Source organism: Saccopteryx leptura, chromosome 4, assembly GCF_036850995.1.
Source record: "Saccopteryx leptura isolate mSacLep1 chromosome 4, mSacLep1_pri_phased_curated, whole genome shotgun sequence".
NCBI lineage: Eukaryota > Metazoa > Chordata > Mammalia > Chiroptera > Emballonuridae > Saccopteryx > Saccopteryx leptura.
In genome coordinates, this window is record NC_089506.1 from 214,829,752 (window position 1) to 214,847,171 (window position 17,420).

The 17,420-nt window shown below is 60.2% G+C and overlaps 3 protein-coding genes across 5 annotated transcripts; 2 read left to right on the plus strand and 1 right to left on the minus strand.

Annotated features, from left to right (window-relative positions):
- Positions 1–212: 212 nt before the first annotated feature.
- On the plus strand, positions 213–2,620 carry GNG13 (G protein subunit gamma 13). Its single transcript, XM_066382995.1, has 3 exons — positions 213–469; positions 2,140–2,271; positions 2,432–2,620. The coding sequence occupies exons 2-3, from the start codon at positions 2,174–2,176 to the stop codon at positions 2,535–2,537; spliced, it is 204 nt and encodes a 67-aa protein (XP_066239092.1). The 5' UTR covers positions 213–469; positions 2,140–2,173; the 3' UTR covers positions 2,538–2,620.
- Positions 2,584–11,873, minus strand: CHTF18 (chromosome transmission fidelity factor 18). 2 transcript variants are annotated; one of them, XM_066382994.1, is made up of 22 exons: positions 11,720–11,873; positions 11,321–11,497; positions 11,087–11,237; positions 10,334–10,502; positions 9,828–9,920; positions 9,682–9,734; positions 9,417–9,546; positions 8,796–9,005; positions 8,228–8,325; positions 7,801–7,924; positions 7,562–7,713; positions 7,297–7,390; positions 6,831–6,929; positions 6,614–6,744; positions 6,169–6,337; positions 5,080–5,304; positions 4,841–4,990; positions 4,617–4,747; positions 3,839–3,983; positions 3,598–3,729; positions 3,064–3,121; positions 2,584–2,977 (listed from the first exon to the last, which is right to left on the minus strand). In XM_066382994.1, the coding sequence occupies exons 1-22, from the start codon at positions 11,808–11,810 to the stop codon at positions 2,841–2,843; spliced, it is 2,919 nt and encodes a 972-aa protein (XP_066239091.1). In that variant the 5' UTR covers positions 11,811–11,873; the 3' UTR covers positions 2,584–2,840. The 2 variants fall into 2 exon arrangements, with proteins under 2 accessions (XP_066239091.1, XP_066239090.1); XM_066382993.1 differs by having other exon boundaries at positions 11,321–11,500.
- Positions 11,874–11,987: 114 nt separating this feature from the next.
- Positions 11,988–15,511, plus strand: RPUSD1 (RNA pseudouridine synthase domain containing 1). Of its 2 annotated transcripts, none has more exons than XM_066382996.1 (6): positions 11,988–12,303; positions 12,810–13,000; positions 13,091–13,214; positions 13,307–13,409; positions 13,566–13,667; positions 14,373–15,511. In XM_066382996.1, the coding sequence occupies exons 2-6, from the start codon at positions 12,819–12,821 to the stop codon at positions 14,798–14,800; spliced, it is 939 nt and encodes a 312-aa protein (XP_066239093.1). In that variant the 5' UTR covers positions 11,988–12,303; positions 12,810–12,818; the 3' UTR covers positions 14,801–15,511. The 2 variants fall into 2 exon arrangements, with proteins under 2 accessions (XP_066239093.1, XP_066239094.1); XM_066382997.1 differs by having other exon boundaries at positions 11,988–12,191.
- The last annotated feature ends 1,909 nt before the right edge of the window (positions 15,512–17,420 follow it).

The window sequence follows — 17,420 nt, forward strand, 5'->3', positions numbered from 1 at the left end:
GGCCCTGCCACCTAGGGACCTGCCCAGGATACAGCCTGGCACCTGCGTCACCCAGTGGGCCGGGGCCAGGGGGTGGGGGAGGTACAGTTTCCCTAAGAGTGGAGCAGGGCAGTGGGCCCACTGGGCACACCCAGGGCATCTCTGAGAAGAGGGTGCAGTCTTGCACTGGTGGCATCCACCCTGAGGGCTGAAGGGCAAAGCAGAAGGACCTTAAGGCTCAAGGCCAGAGCTGACTTCGCACTGCATCTCCCACCCCTGGAGGCTGACCCAGCCAGGCTAAGTCTCCTGTGCGGGGTGGGGAGAGTGAGGGCGGTGCCAGGGCCTGGCCCCAGGTGGCTGGAGTGGGCGGGCACCTGCTGGGCTTTGCCTGCCTGTGTGCTAGGTTCACTCGTCCATCACTTAGCCCTCGCGATCACTTTGCCATCACTTGATCCTTGTCATCACTTCTCCCTCACCGTCACCGCCCAAGGTAGGTCTGATGAACCGGTCCCTTAGGCTGAGCAGGGAAGTGAGACCCAGGGTTCTGAGCCTTGTCCAGCTCTAACTGGGCTGAACTGGACAGACCTAACCCGAGAGGAGAAGCCTCTGATTCCCTGTCTTCCAGCGATGGGTAGCCGCTCTGAGAGTCCCAAGGGGCCAGGCCAGCCGTGCGTTGGACCCCTCTGTGTGCGGGCGGGTGGGGCGGGGCAGCCAACAGGAAGGCGAGCCGCGTCCGTCAGTGCGCCGTGCGCGCCGCCCGCAGTGCCCGCCAAGCACCGTGCTGGGGGCGGTGTAGGTTGTGGGGCAGGCAGGGTGCGTGGGACTGGAAGCCGGGCTTGGCAACCGCTGCGCACAGGTAGGGCCCGCCAGTGGAGGAGGGGTCTGTGGCCAGGGCCACTGCTGTCCCTACACTGGGATGCCCCCCACCACCACCTGGCTGTCCGCGTGAGAACCTCCTCTGGGGTCGGGGTGCTGGAACTTGGGGCCTCTGGCGGAGGAGCTCCTGCACACCTCCCCTTGCTGCCCCTCAGAGATGCTCTGCTTCCGTGGGCTGTCACCCTGGCTCCCAGCTCCCCGGCCCACACTACCTCCCCATCAGCCACTCTCCCGGATCACCACAAAACCAAGGCCCTCCCCCACCACCCCACCGTCCCAGCCCGGGATGGAGACCGTCCACCAGGAGCCCCTGATACAACCTAAGGCAGGCAGGGTCAGACTTCTGTCGGCATCTGTGGTGCCCTGCCCATCCTCCCAAGGTCAAGAAAGCCGATCCCTTGATTCCCAACCAAAGTGTTGGGGGTAGTGGCCAGGGGACAGTGAGAAATACCCTGGGTCCCTGGAACGGGCTGGGATGGGGGAAGCAAAAAACAACTCATTTGCCCTCAACTGGCTTAATCCACTGAGAGGTCTCAACCTGTGGCTTTGCCAGGCTGGTTCACAAGCATAAACTAGGCCATGTAGGTTGTCAAGTTCTAGAGGAGACATTGGACAGCAGGAAACTGTAGCTGTTCTGCATCCTGGACCTCCTGCGCGGCCTCTGACCCCCAAGACCCCCCCCCAGGAACCCCAACCCCCAGCCAGAGATGCAAAATGCAGTCAAATCCTCGTAGCCCCAGGATTAACTCGACCTCCATAGGGGTTTTGTCCATGCAAAGTGGGAGGGCACACATGCCAGCAGCCACACAAGCTCCTGCGCCCTATGTGATGGTCTGGGCTGTGCCTCTGCAAGCAGGAGTGGAAAGTGGGCCTTGCAGCTGGGGAGCGAGGGGAACCCATCTTCGCTATGTGCCAGTCCCACTATCTCCCTGTCTCCCCAGCAGGGACCATGTTCCATCCCTCTCCAACCCAGTGGCCCAGCTGTGCTAAAGCTTTAATTGGATGGAAAGTTTCCACTGCAGTTAATTAGCTCCATGGAGGGGGGGCACATTCACCTACACATTGGGCCTCAGACCCAGGCCCTGCACCTCAGGGCTGTGTACCTGGGAAGCACAAGGGGCTGGTGGTATGACCCCAGGGACCACCCTGGGCTGTGGGTTGGGAGTCAGTGTGCGATGGGGCTCCATTTATGTGGGGGGCTTCACGGGGGGGTGGGGAGGGAACCTTGGGATGACTGCAGGCTGACAGCTCCAGGGTTCTACTGCCTCTTCCTGTGTCCTCCAGCCCCAGGCTGGCCTCTTCCGAAGCCCCCGACGCCATGGAGGAGTGGGATGTGCCCCAGATGAAAAAGGAGGTTGAGAGCCTCAAGTACCAGCTGGCCTTCAAAAGGGAGATGTCATCGAAGACCATTCCTGAGTGAGTGCCTCAACACACCCAGGGCCAGCTGTTGATTTGCATCTCATTTCCCTGCCTGTGTTCATTTGCATAAGCTAAGATCAAATCCTCACAGGTAGCCACTGGGCAGCACTTCTGAGGGGTCAGGTGCCCACTGCTCACCCATTCTCCCTACCCACAGGCTTCTCAAGTGGATCGAGGATGGAATCCCCAAGGACCCCTTCCTGAACCCTGACCTCATGAAAAACAACCCGTGGGTGGAGAAGGGCAAGTGTGCCATCCTGTGACCCCACACCTCACGCCCAGGTCCACGCTCTTTGTGAAGGGAGCAGCTCTGTAAAGGGGACATTTATAAAGACTTTCCAAGGTATCTGTGCTTTTGTACATTTTCTAAGAACGGGTGTCCTGTGTGGATCTGGGGATGTCCAGCATGAGCCCAGTGTCCAGTGTAGGTATCAGTCATGAACATCAGGTATGTGGAGTAGATCTGGGCATCCAGCCTGGATCTGTGACCAGGGCATCCGCTGTAACCCTGGGAGTAGTGAGGACTAGGGTGTCCAGTGTGACCCTGAGGTGCCGGTGGGACCCAGCTACAGCAGGTCCCTGATATGCAGGCTGCGTCGCACAGCATTGGAGACGCCCTCCTTGAAGCGGAACCAGACGTCACTCCTGCCCACTGCAGTGCCCATGCGCTGTTCAACTGCATCCGTCTCAGGGGCTGTGTCCTCTGTGGGAGCCGCAGGGTTGATCCTCTGCCTGACCCCTGACCCCTGACCCCAGCCCCCACCTGCAGCGCTCCTACCCCAAACACACCTGCACTCAGGACTGCCGCTTTCCTGATGACCACACGACCGAAGAAATCCCTCTCGGCCTGAAGAGGGTGGCTAGTCAGGCTCATGGGGGCACACAGAAGACACTCCCTGCCACCAGGGGAGAGCTCTCCGAAGGAGAACGGGTCTCCTGGCACCTCTGAGCAGTGGCCCTCGGCCGGGGCTTAGACATCTCTCCCAGCCCCTCCCCATCATTGCACGCTGGCCTGCTCAGCAAGTCTTCCTGCCCCACCCCTCACAGCCCAGATCAGACCCTCACAGGCAGCAGGAAGCAATTCTGAGGGGCCGGGAACCCACTGCCCACCCGTCTCCCCACCCTCACAGCTGCCTGCTCCGTCGGGGAGGGCCAGGGTAGCAGGTGCCAGTGGAACGCACCCTCCTGCCCAGCTGGGAAACTGAGCCCCAGTGAAACCCTACCCTGCTGAGCAGCAGGGAGCTGGACCCTTAGCTGGGTCCCTCAGGGGAACACCGGCACAAGGTCACCCAGCCCACCTGCACGGCCCCTTCCACCCCAAACCTGGTCCTCCAGGACAGCTCTCTTCAGGATGCGCTCCAGCCGCTGCTCATGGCTACGGGGCGTGGGTGGCTGTGCCCCTCTCCCCCCAGCTTCCCTGTGTGGGTCCTGGGCCCTGGGGGCACTCTGGTCCACCTGCAGGAAGTGGGTGCAGTGACTGGGCTGGGCCATTCCAAGGGCAGTGTCCACTCGGGGGGCAGTGCCTTACCAGGCCCTGCTCTGCCCAAGCCGGAGGTGGGCTTACCTGGGGGCTGTCCGCATCTCGGGCCACGGCCTCTGCCCGCCGCATCTTCTCCACTTCAATCTCACGGGCAATGAGCTGCTTGGCCTGGTAGGTGAGGGGCTTTCGGGCAGGCAGCTCAGGAAAGTGGCAAACCTCCTCCAAGTTCCTGCTCGGGGTGGGTGGCGCAGGACACCCAGGCACCCACTCAGTGGTGACGGGGACAGGGGCAACCCACCACAATGACACCAAACGATAGGAAGTGGAAGCTGAGGACTAGGATCCAGTTCCAGCTCTGCAGTGCCCAGCCCAGGCCAGCAGGGGGCTTATCTCTGAACCTGTTCCTTCAACTGTCTATGGGCATAAGAAGGGCCATGCCCAGGGCTAGGAAGGTGGAGGGGAGTGAGACAACATGGCAGGGCCGGGACTCAGGCTGGGCTTCACGCTCAGAACCCGCCATTACTGCCTCCTTGCATTGGCACAAAGGAACATCTGCATCCCAGATACACTGGGGTCCTGCTGCCCAGAGGCGATCCATCCCCACAACCATCTCGGGACAGAAAAACAAAGCCCTGGGGTGGCTCCTGGGGGACAGCGGGCATTGAGAGTTCTGCAGTAAACCCAGGTCCTGAGGCTATGCCCAATCTGGGGGCCCGCTTCAGTCACATGTGGGCAAGAGCTAAGCTAGAACCAACAGCCCCCAAGCTCTGACACAGGAACAGACCGACACCTCGCCGAGGCCGTGCTTTTAGACTGCTGGCCCAGCCCCCAGTCCCCCGTCCCAGGTGCTGCAGAGACTCACGGCTCCAGCCTGTAGACATACTGCCCGTCGGGCGTGCGCTCCTGGCGGTAGGTTAGGTTGTAGGCAAGCATGGTGCCCACAAGGCCGGCCAGCTGCAGCTTCTCACGAGCACTGTACAGCTGCGTGCTCACCTGTGGGCAGGTAGGCAACAGGCACGGGAATGCTGAGCATGGCCAGGACCCCGGCAGCTGGCAGCTAACCCTCCTGCTGAGTAAGGCACTCACAGGACGCAGCTTAGGCACGAGGATGTCCAGGAGCAGACAGAGGGTGTCTAGGACAAGGGCTTGGGGTGCTGTTCGGCAGCGGGTGGCCGGTGCAATACCCGACACCAGCGTCTGGATCAGGTTCTGCACCTGACTTGTCCGGTTCTGGGCCTGGGGTGGAGGGTAAACCGGAATGAAGTCAGCCAGGATCCCCCAGGACCTGGGGCCCAGCCTAGACAGGGACAAGCTGCAGGGCGCACCTCCTGCTGGCCACTGGGGAAGGCAATCCTCGGCACATGGCTGGAGGCGAACAACAGGTGGAAGGCCACGGGCAGGAAGGGCTGGTAGCGCAGCAACTGGAAGCTCTGGCCGTGGTGGGCAGCCTGGCCCAGCAGGTCCTCAAAGGCCAGCCAGTCGAGTCCCACACACACGGTGCCCAGACTGGAGTCCCGCAGGCGCAGGCGCAGGAAGTTGTCAAACAGGCCCTGCGGTTGGTGGGTCCCTGAGTGCCTCCAGCGTCATCATCCACCCGCCACAGCACAGTACCTTCCTCTGGAACCCTTCACTGCCCATCTGCCCTGCCAAGTACGTCTCTTAGAAGAGCAGCAAACACCAGTGAGTGGCCACAGGGCCCTGAGGGGAGAGCAAAGGGGCCCACCTGCCACCCCCACTCTGGTTTGACCAAGATCCTGGGATGTGCAGGAAAGAAACCCCTGCACCCCTGCACCCCTCCCTAAAGTAAGTTCTGTCCATCAGGCTTGAGGGCAGAGCTCCCGCGATCCTTCTACGAGGAAGTCCCATCCCCTCCTGCCACTGCTTTGCCCACTGCACCAGGGATTTCTGGATTTGCATGGATCCCTGACCACTCACCCAAAGCGGCTTAGAGAAACAGCGTAGGCCGGGCTTTTAGTTGGGGGGGCATCTCTACCACCGCTCAGACCAAAATCCCTACCTGCTCTCTGACATGTCCCCATTTCTGCAGCTCATGTGCAGAATCAAGCCCCTCCCAACCACTGGATCCGGCTGCCCAGCTGCTGTCACTGCTGCTACCTCTCACACTGACTCCCAACTGGCAGCCAGAGATCCTACAATCAAAGACACCCCCACCCTCAGCCCACTGCCTCTCCCTCCTAGCCCATGATAGTGACCATTCCCCTCCTAGCACCAGCCAGCCCCTCCTCTGGCCCTCTGTCCTGCTCACAGTCCCCTCAGAGGCCTCTAATGCCCTGTGTCTGCCCCACCTGCTGCTTCTCTAGCTTGGCACTATCTGAATTGCCTTCTGTTCACTATCAGTGAACACTTCCCCAACCCTGGGCCCTGGAAAGAAGGTTCAGCTAAAGCATGGTTACCTGGACGACCTTCTCATGCTCACCCGCGGAGGCAGCCACATGCAGAATATGGTAGAACCGCTGTGCAGCCATGGTCAGGGGTGCCTCGGCTGCCTGATGCCCCACGCCCATGAGCCCGTCGCCCAGGAGCGTGTGGGTAGGCAGAGTTGGGTCCTGGCCCACACGTCGCCTACAGAGGGGGTGCGGAGGCTGGAGTGGAATCCCCATCCACTTTATTCCTCTTGACAGCACAGTCCCAACCCAAGAGAGCCCCAAGGAGGGAGCAGTGAGGAAGGCGGAGGCAGCCCTGAAAGCAGGGCCCAGGCAGCCTTGGGTGTCCATCAGCAAAGGTTTTGTGTGTTTGTGTGTGTGTCCTTTATATGCAGGGTTTGGTGTCCTGGGCTTGGTCACCATAGATATTGAGGTGGAGGCTGGCCCACCCTCTCATTCTGCCCATCCCATTTACCTCTGGGCACGGGGCAACTGGAAGACCTCCTGCCACACAGAGAAGAGCCCCTTGCGTTGGTCCTTGAGGCCGACTCGTGTGGTCTGCACAGCCCGCACACTCAGCTCCCGCTGGCCCCGCCCATGCAGGAACTGGACACAGGGCGTGGGAGGTAAGAGTAGCTGCCCCTGCCCCTGCCCCAGTCCCACCCCACCACAGCCAGCTTCCCCCTGCCCACCTGCAGGGTGTTGATGCAGGCACGGATGTCGTTGTCCGTTTTCTCGCAGAGGGCTGCCAGGGCACCCGGGTCAGCCTGCAAACCCTGCCGTAGGGAGATCTGCAGGAGGAAAGAGCGTGCGTATCCACCTCCCTCAGAGCCCTACCTGTGGTCACCTCCTCCCTGGAGACAGATAAGTAACTGTTCTCATCCTACAGGAGATAAAGGCTGCAGGCCCTGTGAACTGGGCCTACTGTCCACTAGGGACCCCCCACCACCAAAGTGATCCAGTCACCCTCACCCTCAGGACCTGGACCAGCTGGAGGGGTGGGGGGCTGACGGTGGCAGCAACAAAGGAGACGGGGCCCTAGGTGGGACAGGGGTAGCGTGGGGAGGGAAGGATAAGACCACAGAAGGGGTCCCGTGCCCCCACCCGCCATTAGCCATGCAGCCTGGGCCCTGGGCCCCATCCCCTGCCCTCGCTGACCTCCTGCAGCCGCTGCACAAGCCTGGATGGTAGTGTAGGCGGAAAGTGAAGCAGAAAAGCCTGCTGCCTCAGCTGCCGCAGAGAGGGCGCAAACCTGTGGATGGGCACATGGAGCAGGAAAACCTTGTAACAAATCCCAGCCTCAAATCCACTCGGTGGCCAGGTGGGGCTAGAATGTACCCTCCCAGAGGCTTCACGTGGAAGCCCTGCCCTGGGGAACACCCTGAGGCCCCCCACCCTGGAGATGCTTCCCCACTCAACTCACTGGTCATTGCAGATGCAGATGACTGGCCTCATCAAGAGACCCCCCTCTGCCCGCAGCCGTCGCCCCTCACCCGCCGGCATGGCCAGGCCTATTGGCTCCGCCTCCTTCGGGCCTCTGCGGTTGATGATGCCGAGGAGCACGTTGATGGCAGCCTGAGGGGAGGTGCAGCGGGCACAATGAGCCACAGCCCCACTGCCCACGCACCCACCACCCAATGGCCAAGTACCCAGGAGGCCCACCGTGGGGGCCCCATCGATCTCGTCAATGACCAGGCAGTTGGGCTTCCCACCAACACCCAGCACAGACTCCATCTGCGTGGCCGCCTCGATGTGGGTGCGGAAGGCCTCAGGGCTGCGGTCGTCACTGGAACCATGAAGCGGAAAAGGGACCATCAGGGGACCTGTGGCCTCAGCCAAGGCAGCAGCCAGTGTCCCTGGCAGGATGATCTCCCAGGGCCAAGTTGCTACACTTACATCTTGAGACTACCACAAAGGAGACCCCCACAACATGGCTGCCCCAGATTCCAGTGACCAAGGACCCCCCCCAAGTCCACTGCCAGTGTCCCTGGGACCCCAGCCCCACCTCTAACCCACCAGTGTCCCAGACTCAACCAGACTTATCAGGACAGACAAGAGGCCCAGAGGCCAGGCCTTCCCTTCCATTCACCTTGCATTCATTTCCACCACAGAGTACCCAGCATGCCTTGCGATCACATGGGCCAGAGTGGTCTTGCCCAGCCCAGGGGGTCCACATAGCAGAGCCACCTGCAGCCAAGACATGAAGGCATGCTGCCAACCTGCACCACGATGGAGAGGTCCCGGCCCAAACACCAAGGCTAATAATCCTGTCCTGTGAAGCTTGGTACTGGGGGATGTCCCCTCAAACACACCCCAATCACCAGATGAGAACCTGAGCGTGTTCATAGCTCAAAAATAGCACTTCAGAATGAGACAAAGCCCTGAATAAAGCAAGTGATGGTGGGAGCTGACAGGGACACAGCCATTACTGTCATGACAGCTCCCTTGAAACCACCGTCGACCACAATCATCCTTTAGGAGGTACTGGGTCCTTCAAAGACAGTCATGTCACTGACACCCCCACCAACATGTCGTCGTGCCCACAGTCATGATGGGCAGTAAATGCGTCCTATGGCCTCCGGAGGTGTAAGGGCACTAGTCAGTGAGCCTAACCCCTGGGCTTGGAGGTGTATGCCGGGCAGACAGGTAGGGCTCACTTTCTGCCTAGGCCGCCGACTCAGGTCCAGCTCAGCCTCCAGCATCTCCTCCAACACCTGCTCGTGGCTTTTCCACTTGCTGGAGGCTGTGGCCTCCTTGCCAACACAGGCCGCCTCCACACTGGGCCTAGGCTTCCGGGCTGGCCTCTCTCGGCCAAATACCACCAGGTCCCACAGCTTCAGCCACTTGAGGAGGCAGCGGTTAGTGAACTGTGGGAAGGGAGGCATTGTTTGGAGTACCGCCAACACCAAGGACTCCACATGCTGTCATAAACCCAGACACATACAAAGATGCTAAGGCTGAACAACAAGTGACCAACACACATGCACCCTTCTTGTTAGTGGCAAAGTAAGGCTTACAGAGGGGTCTCCACCCCACAGTCCTGGTTCTGACCACTCTAGAAGCCCCCACCACTCCCAGGGGCATCAGCTGCTGAGAGAAAAGGAAACAACGGCTCCAGGAATGGGATGCTCTGGATCCCCAGCCCACGGCATAGGTGACCAGCAGCATGCCAGCCCTGTGCTGGCCTCAGTTTCCCCATTTACAACTCAGCAAGGCAGACCATAGTCCCCCTCTTGACAACAAGGACGCCAGTCACACTGAGCAAATATAGGCCTCACATCATCGCTGAGCAGCTCGGTGTAATGCTGGGGTGCAAACTCATCCACCCAGAGGCAGTGTTTGGAGTCATCTTGGCTATTGGCTGGCACCTCCTCAGGGGCCTCCTCCTCCACCTCCTCTGTCCTGAGGCTGAAAATCATTGTACCCTGAGCCACCTGGCCTTAACCCCAGCAAGGATTACCCTCCCCCCACCCAGAATTCAGACTGGGGTCAGCAGTTCAGGAACAGTTGAGGGTACCCGGGGCAAAGGGCCCACTGCATCACCTGTGCAGCGTATCCGAGAGCCGCTGGGCCTCTTCGAGCAATCGCTGCTGCCGCTGTGCACAGTGGGGAGTGAGAGCAGGATGACTAAAACAGCCAGTCACCCCAGAGCCACCCCTCCACGCCCAGCAAACCCCAGCAGACCCCACCTCTCTGTCAACCTGTTCCTTCAGAGAGGCGAATGACACACCCAGGAGATCCAAATGGCCACGTCCACGCCATGGGATATCCGAGAACGAGCTCTGAGGGGGAGGAAGAGTGGCAGTCATCTCCAGAACCCCTCCTAGGACATGGAGTCACCCGAGCCCCTCCCACCATGCTCAGGGACTCAGGCTGCAACCCCAGCATCAGCAGGCCTGGAGATGGAGAAGCCCCCTCTCTGACCAGGGACTGGAAAAAAAAGCCACTAAAATGGAACCATTTTAGTGTCTAGGAGAGAGGAAAGATGGGTAAAAATAGGATAGACAGAGAAGACAATTATTATTGAGTGGATGACTAGAAACCAGGTGAGCTCCCTGAGATGTCCCCAAGGTCCTGGTGTGGATACGATGCCCAGGACCCTTTTCTGGGCAGCATTAAGCCTACCGATCCCACAGGAGGGCTGTGGCTAGCTTAGCCACCCACCCACCCCCCCCCGTGGACAAACAGCACCCACCTGCACCCCAGTGCCAACTGGGTCAGCCCGTAGCACCAGAAAGGCCCTGTCACCGCCTGTGGAGGTCACGTTGATGTAATCCTCCAGGATGGGGGGTCGCCTCAGGACCGGATTGCGAGTGGCTGGTGAGGCCGGTATCAGACCCATGTCATCACCAGCATCCACAATCCTGAAAAAGGACCAGGGCGGTCTTGGGACTCCTGCCACACGTTAATTTTCAGATAAGGTGCCCAGATCCACCCTCTGCTACCAAGCCCTTCCACAAGCCCCGAACCCCAGGCCTTGGGACTTTGTATGAGGAACAAGACACTTCCAGCCTGACCAGGCGGTGGTGCAGTGGATAGAGCGTCGGACTGGGATGCGGAGGACACAGGTTCGAGACCCTGACGTCACCAGCTTGAGTGCGGGCTCATCTGGTTTGAGCAAAGCTCTCCAGCTTGGACCCAAGGTTGCTGGCTCGAGCAAGGGGTTACTCAGTCTGCTGAAGGCCCAGGGTCAAGGCACATATGAGAAAGCAATCAATGAACAACTAAGGCGTTGCAACGAAAAACTGATGATTGATGCTTCTCATCTCTCCGTTCCTGTCTGTCTGTCTCTATCTATCCCTCTCTCTGACTCTCTCTCTGTCCCTCTCTCTGACTCTCTCTCTGTCCCTGTAAAAAAAAAAAAAAAAAAAAAAAAGAGAGAGAGAGAGAAAAAAAAAGACATTTCCAATCCCAAGAGCCTAGGACACCTGTGCCCCAAGCCACACACCCCTCACCCCACAGCTCAGCTGGGACCTCAGGACTCAGTGGGGGAGTGATGTCCTGAGGAGGGGAGTCAGGAAGCAGTGTCTCTTCCATCTCATCCTGCTCAAAGTTCAGCCTCTTGACCACCTCGATCCTGGGCCGCTTGACTTTGGGGGCTAGAGAGACACAAACAATCTCAGAAAGAACAGAGGCGCTTCCCCTGTCTCGCACCCACCCCTGTGGGGGGCCGCGGCCATACTCGGGAGCAGATCCCTGTGCCTCTGTCCGCTGGTGGCCTGCTGCCTCTTCCTGGCACCGCACTTGCGGTTCCTTGAAGGTCCACCTGGAGAAGAGGGAGCTGCAGCGTCCCCTCCAGCAATGGCCTCCTCAAACGTCAGCTGGATCCGGTCCCTAGGGGGTGACAGGGCCGCTGACCCTGCTGGGAGAGAAGAGTCACAGCAACCGCCTCAGGGCAGCCTACCTCCAGACGGTCAGCGGCGCAGGAAGGCCCCTCTCTGTCCGACGCGCCCCCGCCTCAGGTCGCGACTGCCTCCATCCTTCGCTCGCCTGCCCGCACCCATCCGAGGGGCAGGCCCGGACCCAGGAGGCAGGCCGGGACCCTGTCGAATTACAGCCGCGGCGGGCCCCGCGCGCGCACCTTCCAGCTCGGCCAGCACCTCGAGTTCGGCCGAGAACTGGCTGTCGAAGTCGTCCTCGACGCCGTACAGTTCCCGCTCGTAGTCCTCCATGGTCGTGCAGTCCCGTAGAACATGCCAGTCTCGGCTCCTGCTCCGAACCTCCCGCGCCGCAGGCCGCGCGCCACTCCCGCCCCCAGCGTCCTGGCGCCGCCAATCAACGGGCGGCGTGGCCGGCGGCACTCACCATTGGCCAGATTAAGGGGCGGGGCGGGGGCGGGGCTGCGCGCGCAGGCCGGGTGGAGCCGAGTCAAAACTTGGAGTTAGCGTCTGGGGACGTAGGCGGGGCTGCGCGGGCAGGCCAGACCTGGAGAAACGCGGCTCCGTGGCCGAACGAGAGGTCCCGGGGACGTGGCTCGAGAGGCGCGGGACGCGGGGCTGAATCCAGGGCGGGCCAGCGGCCTCGGGGGCCCGGACGGCGCAATTGGACTGCAGGTCGGTTCCGGAGTGGGCGGAGTCGCAGGAGGGGCTCGCGGCCGGGGTCCACCCGAACTCCTCGGTTTGTGCCATCACGCGCGAGGGAGGTGGAGGCTTCCTCGGAGGGGAGGTAGGGGATGGGAGTCTGCGTGAAGGGATGTGAGTGGGCGAGGGTGGACTCCACCCCTACAGCAGCGCCCTGCACCCTTGCGCCCGGCTGATCTATGCCACCTCCGGTCGTGTGCGGGCAGAGCAGCCCCTTTCCTTGACCCTCTCCCCACTCGGAGAAAGGCCCTCATCACATATTCCTGGTCTTTTGGGAAAAGTAGGTGGTAGAAGGCTGTAATACAAGACTACTCTACTCCCAAGGACTGGGTCTGGGCTAAACTGCGGGACTGCCCCGCCGTCAGAGCAATACTGGCTCCCCACACTCCCACCCAGCTGACACTCTTTACTTGTTTCAGGGGTGGGAGTATTAAGGGGCTCGGTGGATGAAGGTGCGGAGTAGGTGGACACACTTGCTTGACATACAACATCTGTGGCTTCAGACCCAGGGCTCTGGAGAGTAGAGTTGTCTATCTTAGTTGGGCTAGTCACCCCATGAACCACCACTGCACACACTTGCTCTGTTTGCAGGCGCCCACCATGGAGCCAGGCAGCATGGAGAACCTGTCCATTGTGTACCAGAGCCATGACTTCCTGGTGGTGAACAAGCACTGGGACGTGCGCATCGATAGCAAGACATGGAAGGAGACACTGACCCTCCAGAAGCAGCTGCGGCACCGCTTCCCTGAGCTGGCTGATCCAGACACCTATTACGGGTTCAGGTATGAGGGGACATAACACGGGTATTCCAAGGCAGCCTCCACTGGAGAGAGGTGGTCGCCTTCAACTCAGCCACTTCTGTCCCTTTGCAGGTTTTGTCACCAACTGGACTTCTCCACCAGTGGAGCACTCTGTGTGGCCTTGAACAAGGCAGCGGCAGGCAGTGCGTACAAGTGCTTCAAGGAACGGCGTGTCACCAAGGCTTACCTGGCTCTGGTAAGGCTTGGCCAGTCCTGGGGCTTGGGGACACCAGTGCTCAGCCCACTTCGGCAGGCCCTGAGTGTCGGGTGGGCTCCCCTGCCCTGCAGGTTCGAGGGCACATCCAGGAGAGCCAGATGACCATCAGCTATGCTATCGGCAGGAACAGCACGGAGGGTCGTGCCCACACCATGTGCATCGAGGGAACCCAGGGTACAGTGGGAAAAGGGGCAGGGGCCACAGGGCACCTTCCGCCCAGGGGGACCTGGGGTGGGTAGAGCCAACCCAGGCGACTGCCTTGTGTAGGGGTGGGCTGGGGCCGCAGGGTTGTCCCAACCAACCCTTACAGTCTCCCTATCAACCCCCCAGGCTGTGAGAACCCGAAACCAAGCCTCACGGAGCTGGTGGTTCTAGAACACGGGCTGTATGCAGGTGACCCCGTCTCCAAAGTGCTGCTGCAGCCCCTCACAGGTATGTTCAGGTGTGGGACCTGGAAGCTTCCCAGGCTCCTTAACTTACCACCCACAGTGTCCTGCCCGCAGCGTGGTAGATGCCTGGTGTCAGCGTCTCCTCAGGCAGAGCGCTGCAGCGCTCCTGTTCCGTGGGGAAGCACACTGAGACACAGAGAGATAGAGTAGCCTGTCTGGGCCCACCCCAACCTTTGCCTGCAAAGCTGACCCTCCTCTGCACATTTAACCTTGCAGCCTGAGGATTTTGCTGTATGAGTGGTGTTTTATTTTTATTGGATTTATTGGGGTGGCATGATGTTGTAAAATCATATAGATTCCAGGTATACAGTTCTGTAGTACATAATCTACATATAGCATTTTGTGTTTACCACCCCAAGTCAAGTCTTCCTTCATCATCGTCTATTCCCCCTTTACTCTGCTCCACCTACAAGTGGTCTTGCTGGTCTGGATGTGAAGCCAACAGGAAGACTGGCCTGAGTTCTCCATTCTACTGAGTGCCACCCTGGCCCTACTCTCAACAGAGGTGACCCTAGAAGTTGACTTCCATTATGAGCTTTTATGTCCTCCTCTGTAGTAGAAAGCAGGGAGGGTTTCTGTTTTCAGACATTGTATGAGGCAGCTGGGGACAGCGCTGGGTGTGATATGACCAGTGGGTGGCAATCATGGAGCAAGACGCCTGCCTCACTGGCCCTCTCTTCCCACACAGGCCGGACACACCAGCTGCGCGTGCACTGCAGTGCCCTCGGCCACCCTGTTGTGGGGGACCTGACCTACGGGCAGGCCTCGGGCCGGGAAGACCAGCCATTCCGCATGATGTTGCATGCCTTCTACCTGCGGATCCCCACGCAGACCGAGTGTGTGGAAGCCTGCACACCGGACCCCTTCGTGCCCACCCTTGATGCCTGCTGGAGCCCCCACACCCTGATACAACCGCTGGATCAGCTTGTCCAGGTCCTGCGGGCTGCCCATGATCCTAAACCCACAGAAGGGGGCCAGGAGCCCTGCAGCCCCTCCATTCGTCTGCCTGAGCCAGGCCGGCCCCCACCGCCCCCTGCCCGTCCCCCTGAGACAGAGGCACAGCGGGCCTCATGCCTTCAGTGGCTGTCAGAATGGACATTGGGGCCAGATAACTGAACACATGGGCCTAGTGTTGGGGTGCAGGATGGAACCTTCAGGTAGATGGGAACTGCAGGTCAGAACCCAGAGCCCATCCCGAGGTAGAGGTGTCCCAGCCACGGAGGACTGAGGCTCTACCCCAACTCTAGCAGCCAAACCTGAAGGACTGAAGGGCCAATAGGGGGAGCCAGGCAGCCACGATGATGGAGGATGAAGGGCCCGTGGAGTAGGACCAGCACCCCAGAGGAAACCAAGGCCTCCCAAAACACCTTTCTGACTCCAAAGCTTCACTCCCAGCCCCTGTTTTGAGACTTGCCCAGGGATTGCCCTGGAAAAGGACCTGGGTCAGCCCTTTCCTGGGTGGCCTCCTCCCCCGGCGCCTAGTCCAGCTCCCAGAGCACCCTGCTCCTCTCTGATCAGACCCTCTGCCATCACCCCAGCTCAGCTGAGCACTCTCCGCCTGCAAGTCCTGACTCATCCCTTGCCTGGCCAGTCCTGCTCGTGCCTTGGCTTCTGCCTCCACCCACATCCTGATCATCATGAGGGTACATTTGGGCCATCCTCCTGGCCTGACGTAAATACTGCTCTGTGGGGTCCTCCCACACAGCCATAGTTCGTTGGGCTTTAGCCTAGGCGCAAGGGCAGCCCAGCTTCCGCCTCTGCCCCTCACAACACACATCACTCAGCCGTAACTGAGCTCCTGAACATAGAATAAAGGCTCAGTGACTAATCTTGTGAACAACCATGAATAATTCTGATGCGGGGGTTCCGGGGGGAGCCCAGACTCCTGTACCCTTCTCTGCACCAGGCAGACTTCTGTGCCAATCCCCCCACCCCTGGAGGGCCCGGGACTGACCTCTTGGTCCTGGCTGCTGAGCTGTACCCCCATGCAGCGAGCACCTCCTGCCCTGGTTGGGAGAAGCTGGAAGATCGCCAGCCCTCCCAACCAAAGACATAGGTATGATACATCCATCGAGTCTCACCACAGTCCGTTACAGAGCTGCTGCCCCAGCCACCGTCACATCAGCCTTCTACTGTGTCAAAATGCCATGAGAGGCTGTCACCTGGACCTCTATCCAGGATGAGGCCACATGCCATGGCCTGTACATGGCTGGGCCAGATCCCTCTTTTCTCTAAGTGAGACAGGTCCTGCCATGAGGCTCCTGGGCTGGATCTACCTGTGATCACAGCAGGATCTTGGCTGGGACAGAGCCAGAAGCAGCCACCATAGGGCCTCTGCAGAGACACAGTTCCCAGCCCCTGCTCTCGACCTGTTTCCTCATCTGTAATGGGAGGGGCTCGGACAAACCAGAGGGACACCTGTAGTGGTATTCCAGGTGGCCAGATGGTTTTTGTGGTGTGCCCAACCTGACTGGCCAGGGATGTGATGGGGTAGCACCGCCAGTCCCTATTCTCGCACAGCCTGCTGTTGGCAGTTCTCACACTTGCTGAGACCTGCCCTGCCTCACCCTGTGCCCCTGCCCTCAGGTCCCCCCACATCCCACGCACAGGTGTCAGCCTGGGTGCATGGCCTGGTCATGCTTCCAACTCTGCTGTGTGGCCAAAGGCAAGTTGTTCAGCCTCTCTGGGCCCAAGTTTCCTAATCTGTGAAAACGTATGGGCTAAGGCTGACTCAGTGAGGGAGGCAGTGCGTGGAAGAACCAGGGCAAGACGTGACCACAGCCCAGCAATTGCTCTGTTGCCCTGGTTGTTGGCTGGGGCCGCCCTAGAGGCTGAGCCTCCTGCACCCGTTGTGGCCTCCTGCATTCTCTGGCTGCTTCCTGCTCCCGTGCCCTCTGAACAGTGGGAATCTCCAGCGCTGAGACTGGTGGAGGAGACCCCACTACCACGTGACATTCCACTCCCTAAACATCCTTAAACATAGAGCCATAGCAAGCTCTCAGCCAAAACCTGGACTCCGTGGGAGCAGTGTGGCTGCCAGGAGCAATCCTCAACTGGTGCCTCCAGCCGCCGGCCCCCTGACAGGTCAGTGCCTCTGCCTGGCCGGGGGCTGGTGTGTTGGTCACATGCGGCCCTGTGGTGCAGAGGGCGCTCAACCAGCAGCTGAACCCAGGCCTCTCACAGGTCGGGAAGTTCCTCCTGCAGTCATCCCTCCTGCTTAACCTCAGAGGCCTGTCTGGTGGAGTGGCCCCAGGGCACATGTGGCACACCCTCCTGGCGCCCTCATGCCTTCCCTGCTCCTGGCACGCAGGTGTGTGGCTACGCATGCTGGCTCTGCTCCAGCACCCACAGAACAGAAACACTGCCGCACACCTCACTAATGTCCCTGAAGGACACACACATGCACATAGATGTGCGTGCTCCCAGGCACACATATACAGGCTCCCGTGTGCACATGCAGACACCAGCACACACAATGGAGGTAGGGGTGCATGGGTGTGAACATATGCACGACCCCTCGGTGGGAAGGGGTTATGCTGGGTAGTCGCCAACCTTGCGCTCAATTTCCCACTCTCCTGGGGCTGGGGAGCAGGTGCTGCTGTGCTGGGGCCCCAGGGGCCGACATAGCCGCGTCACCAGGCACAGCCCCAACCCCTCCCTTACACATTGATCTGGCAGGTGTCACTACAGGAGTGAGTGGCTGCACAGGCAGCGTTCTGGGTGAGGCATGGAGGTG

Bases quoted from the DNA above. Each gene is read 5' to 3' on its own strand.
- RPUSD1 (XM_066382996.1), top strand. From the start codon at position 12,819: ATGGAGCCAGGCAGCATGGAGAACCTGTCCATTGTGTACCAGAGCCAT. The intron at 13,410-13,565 runs GTACAGTGGGAA...TCAACCCCCCAG, and splicing joins GTGCATCGAGGGAACCCAGG to GCTGTGAGAACCCGAAACCA. The intron at 13,668-14,372 runs GTATGTTCAGGT...CTTCCCACACAG, and splicing joins GCTGCTGCAGCCCCTCACAG to GCCGGACACACCAGCTGCGC.
- GNG13 (XM_066382995.1), top strand. From the start codon at position 2,174: ATGGAGGAGTGGGATGTGCCCCAGATGAAAAAGGAGGTTGAGAGCCTC. The intron at 2,272-2,431 runs GTGAGTGCCTCA...CCCTACCCACAG, and splicing joins TCATCGAAGACCATTCCTGA to GCTTCTCAAGTGGATCGAGG.
- CHTF18 (XM_066382993.1), bottom strand. From the start codon at position 11,810: ATGGAGGACTACGAGCGGGAACTGTACGGCGTCGAGGACGACTTCGAC. The intron at 10,503-11,086 runs GTGTGTGGCTTG...GTCCTTTTTCAG, and splicing joins GCTGAGCTGTGGGGTGAGGG to GATTGTGGATGCTGGTGATG. The intron at 9,547-9,681 runs GTGATGCAGTGG...AATGATTTTCAG, and splicing joins CTCTCGGATACGCTGCACAG to CCTCAGGACAGAGGAGGTGG.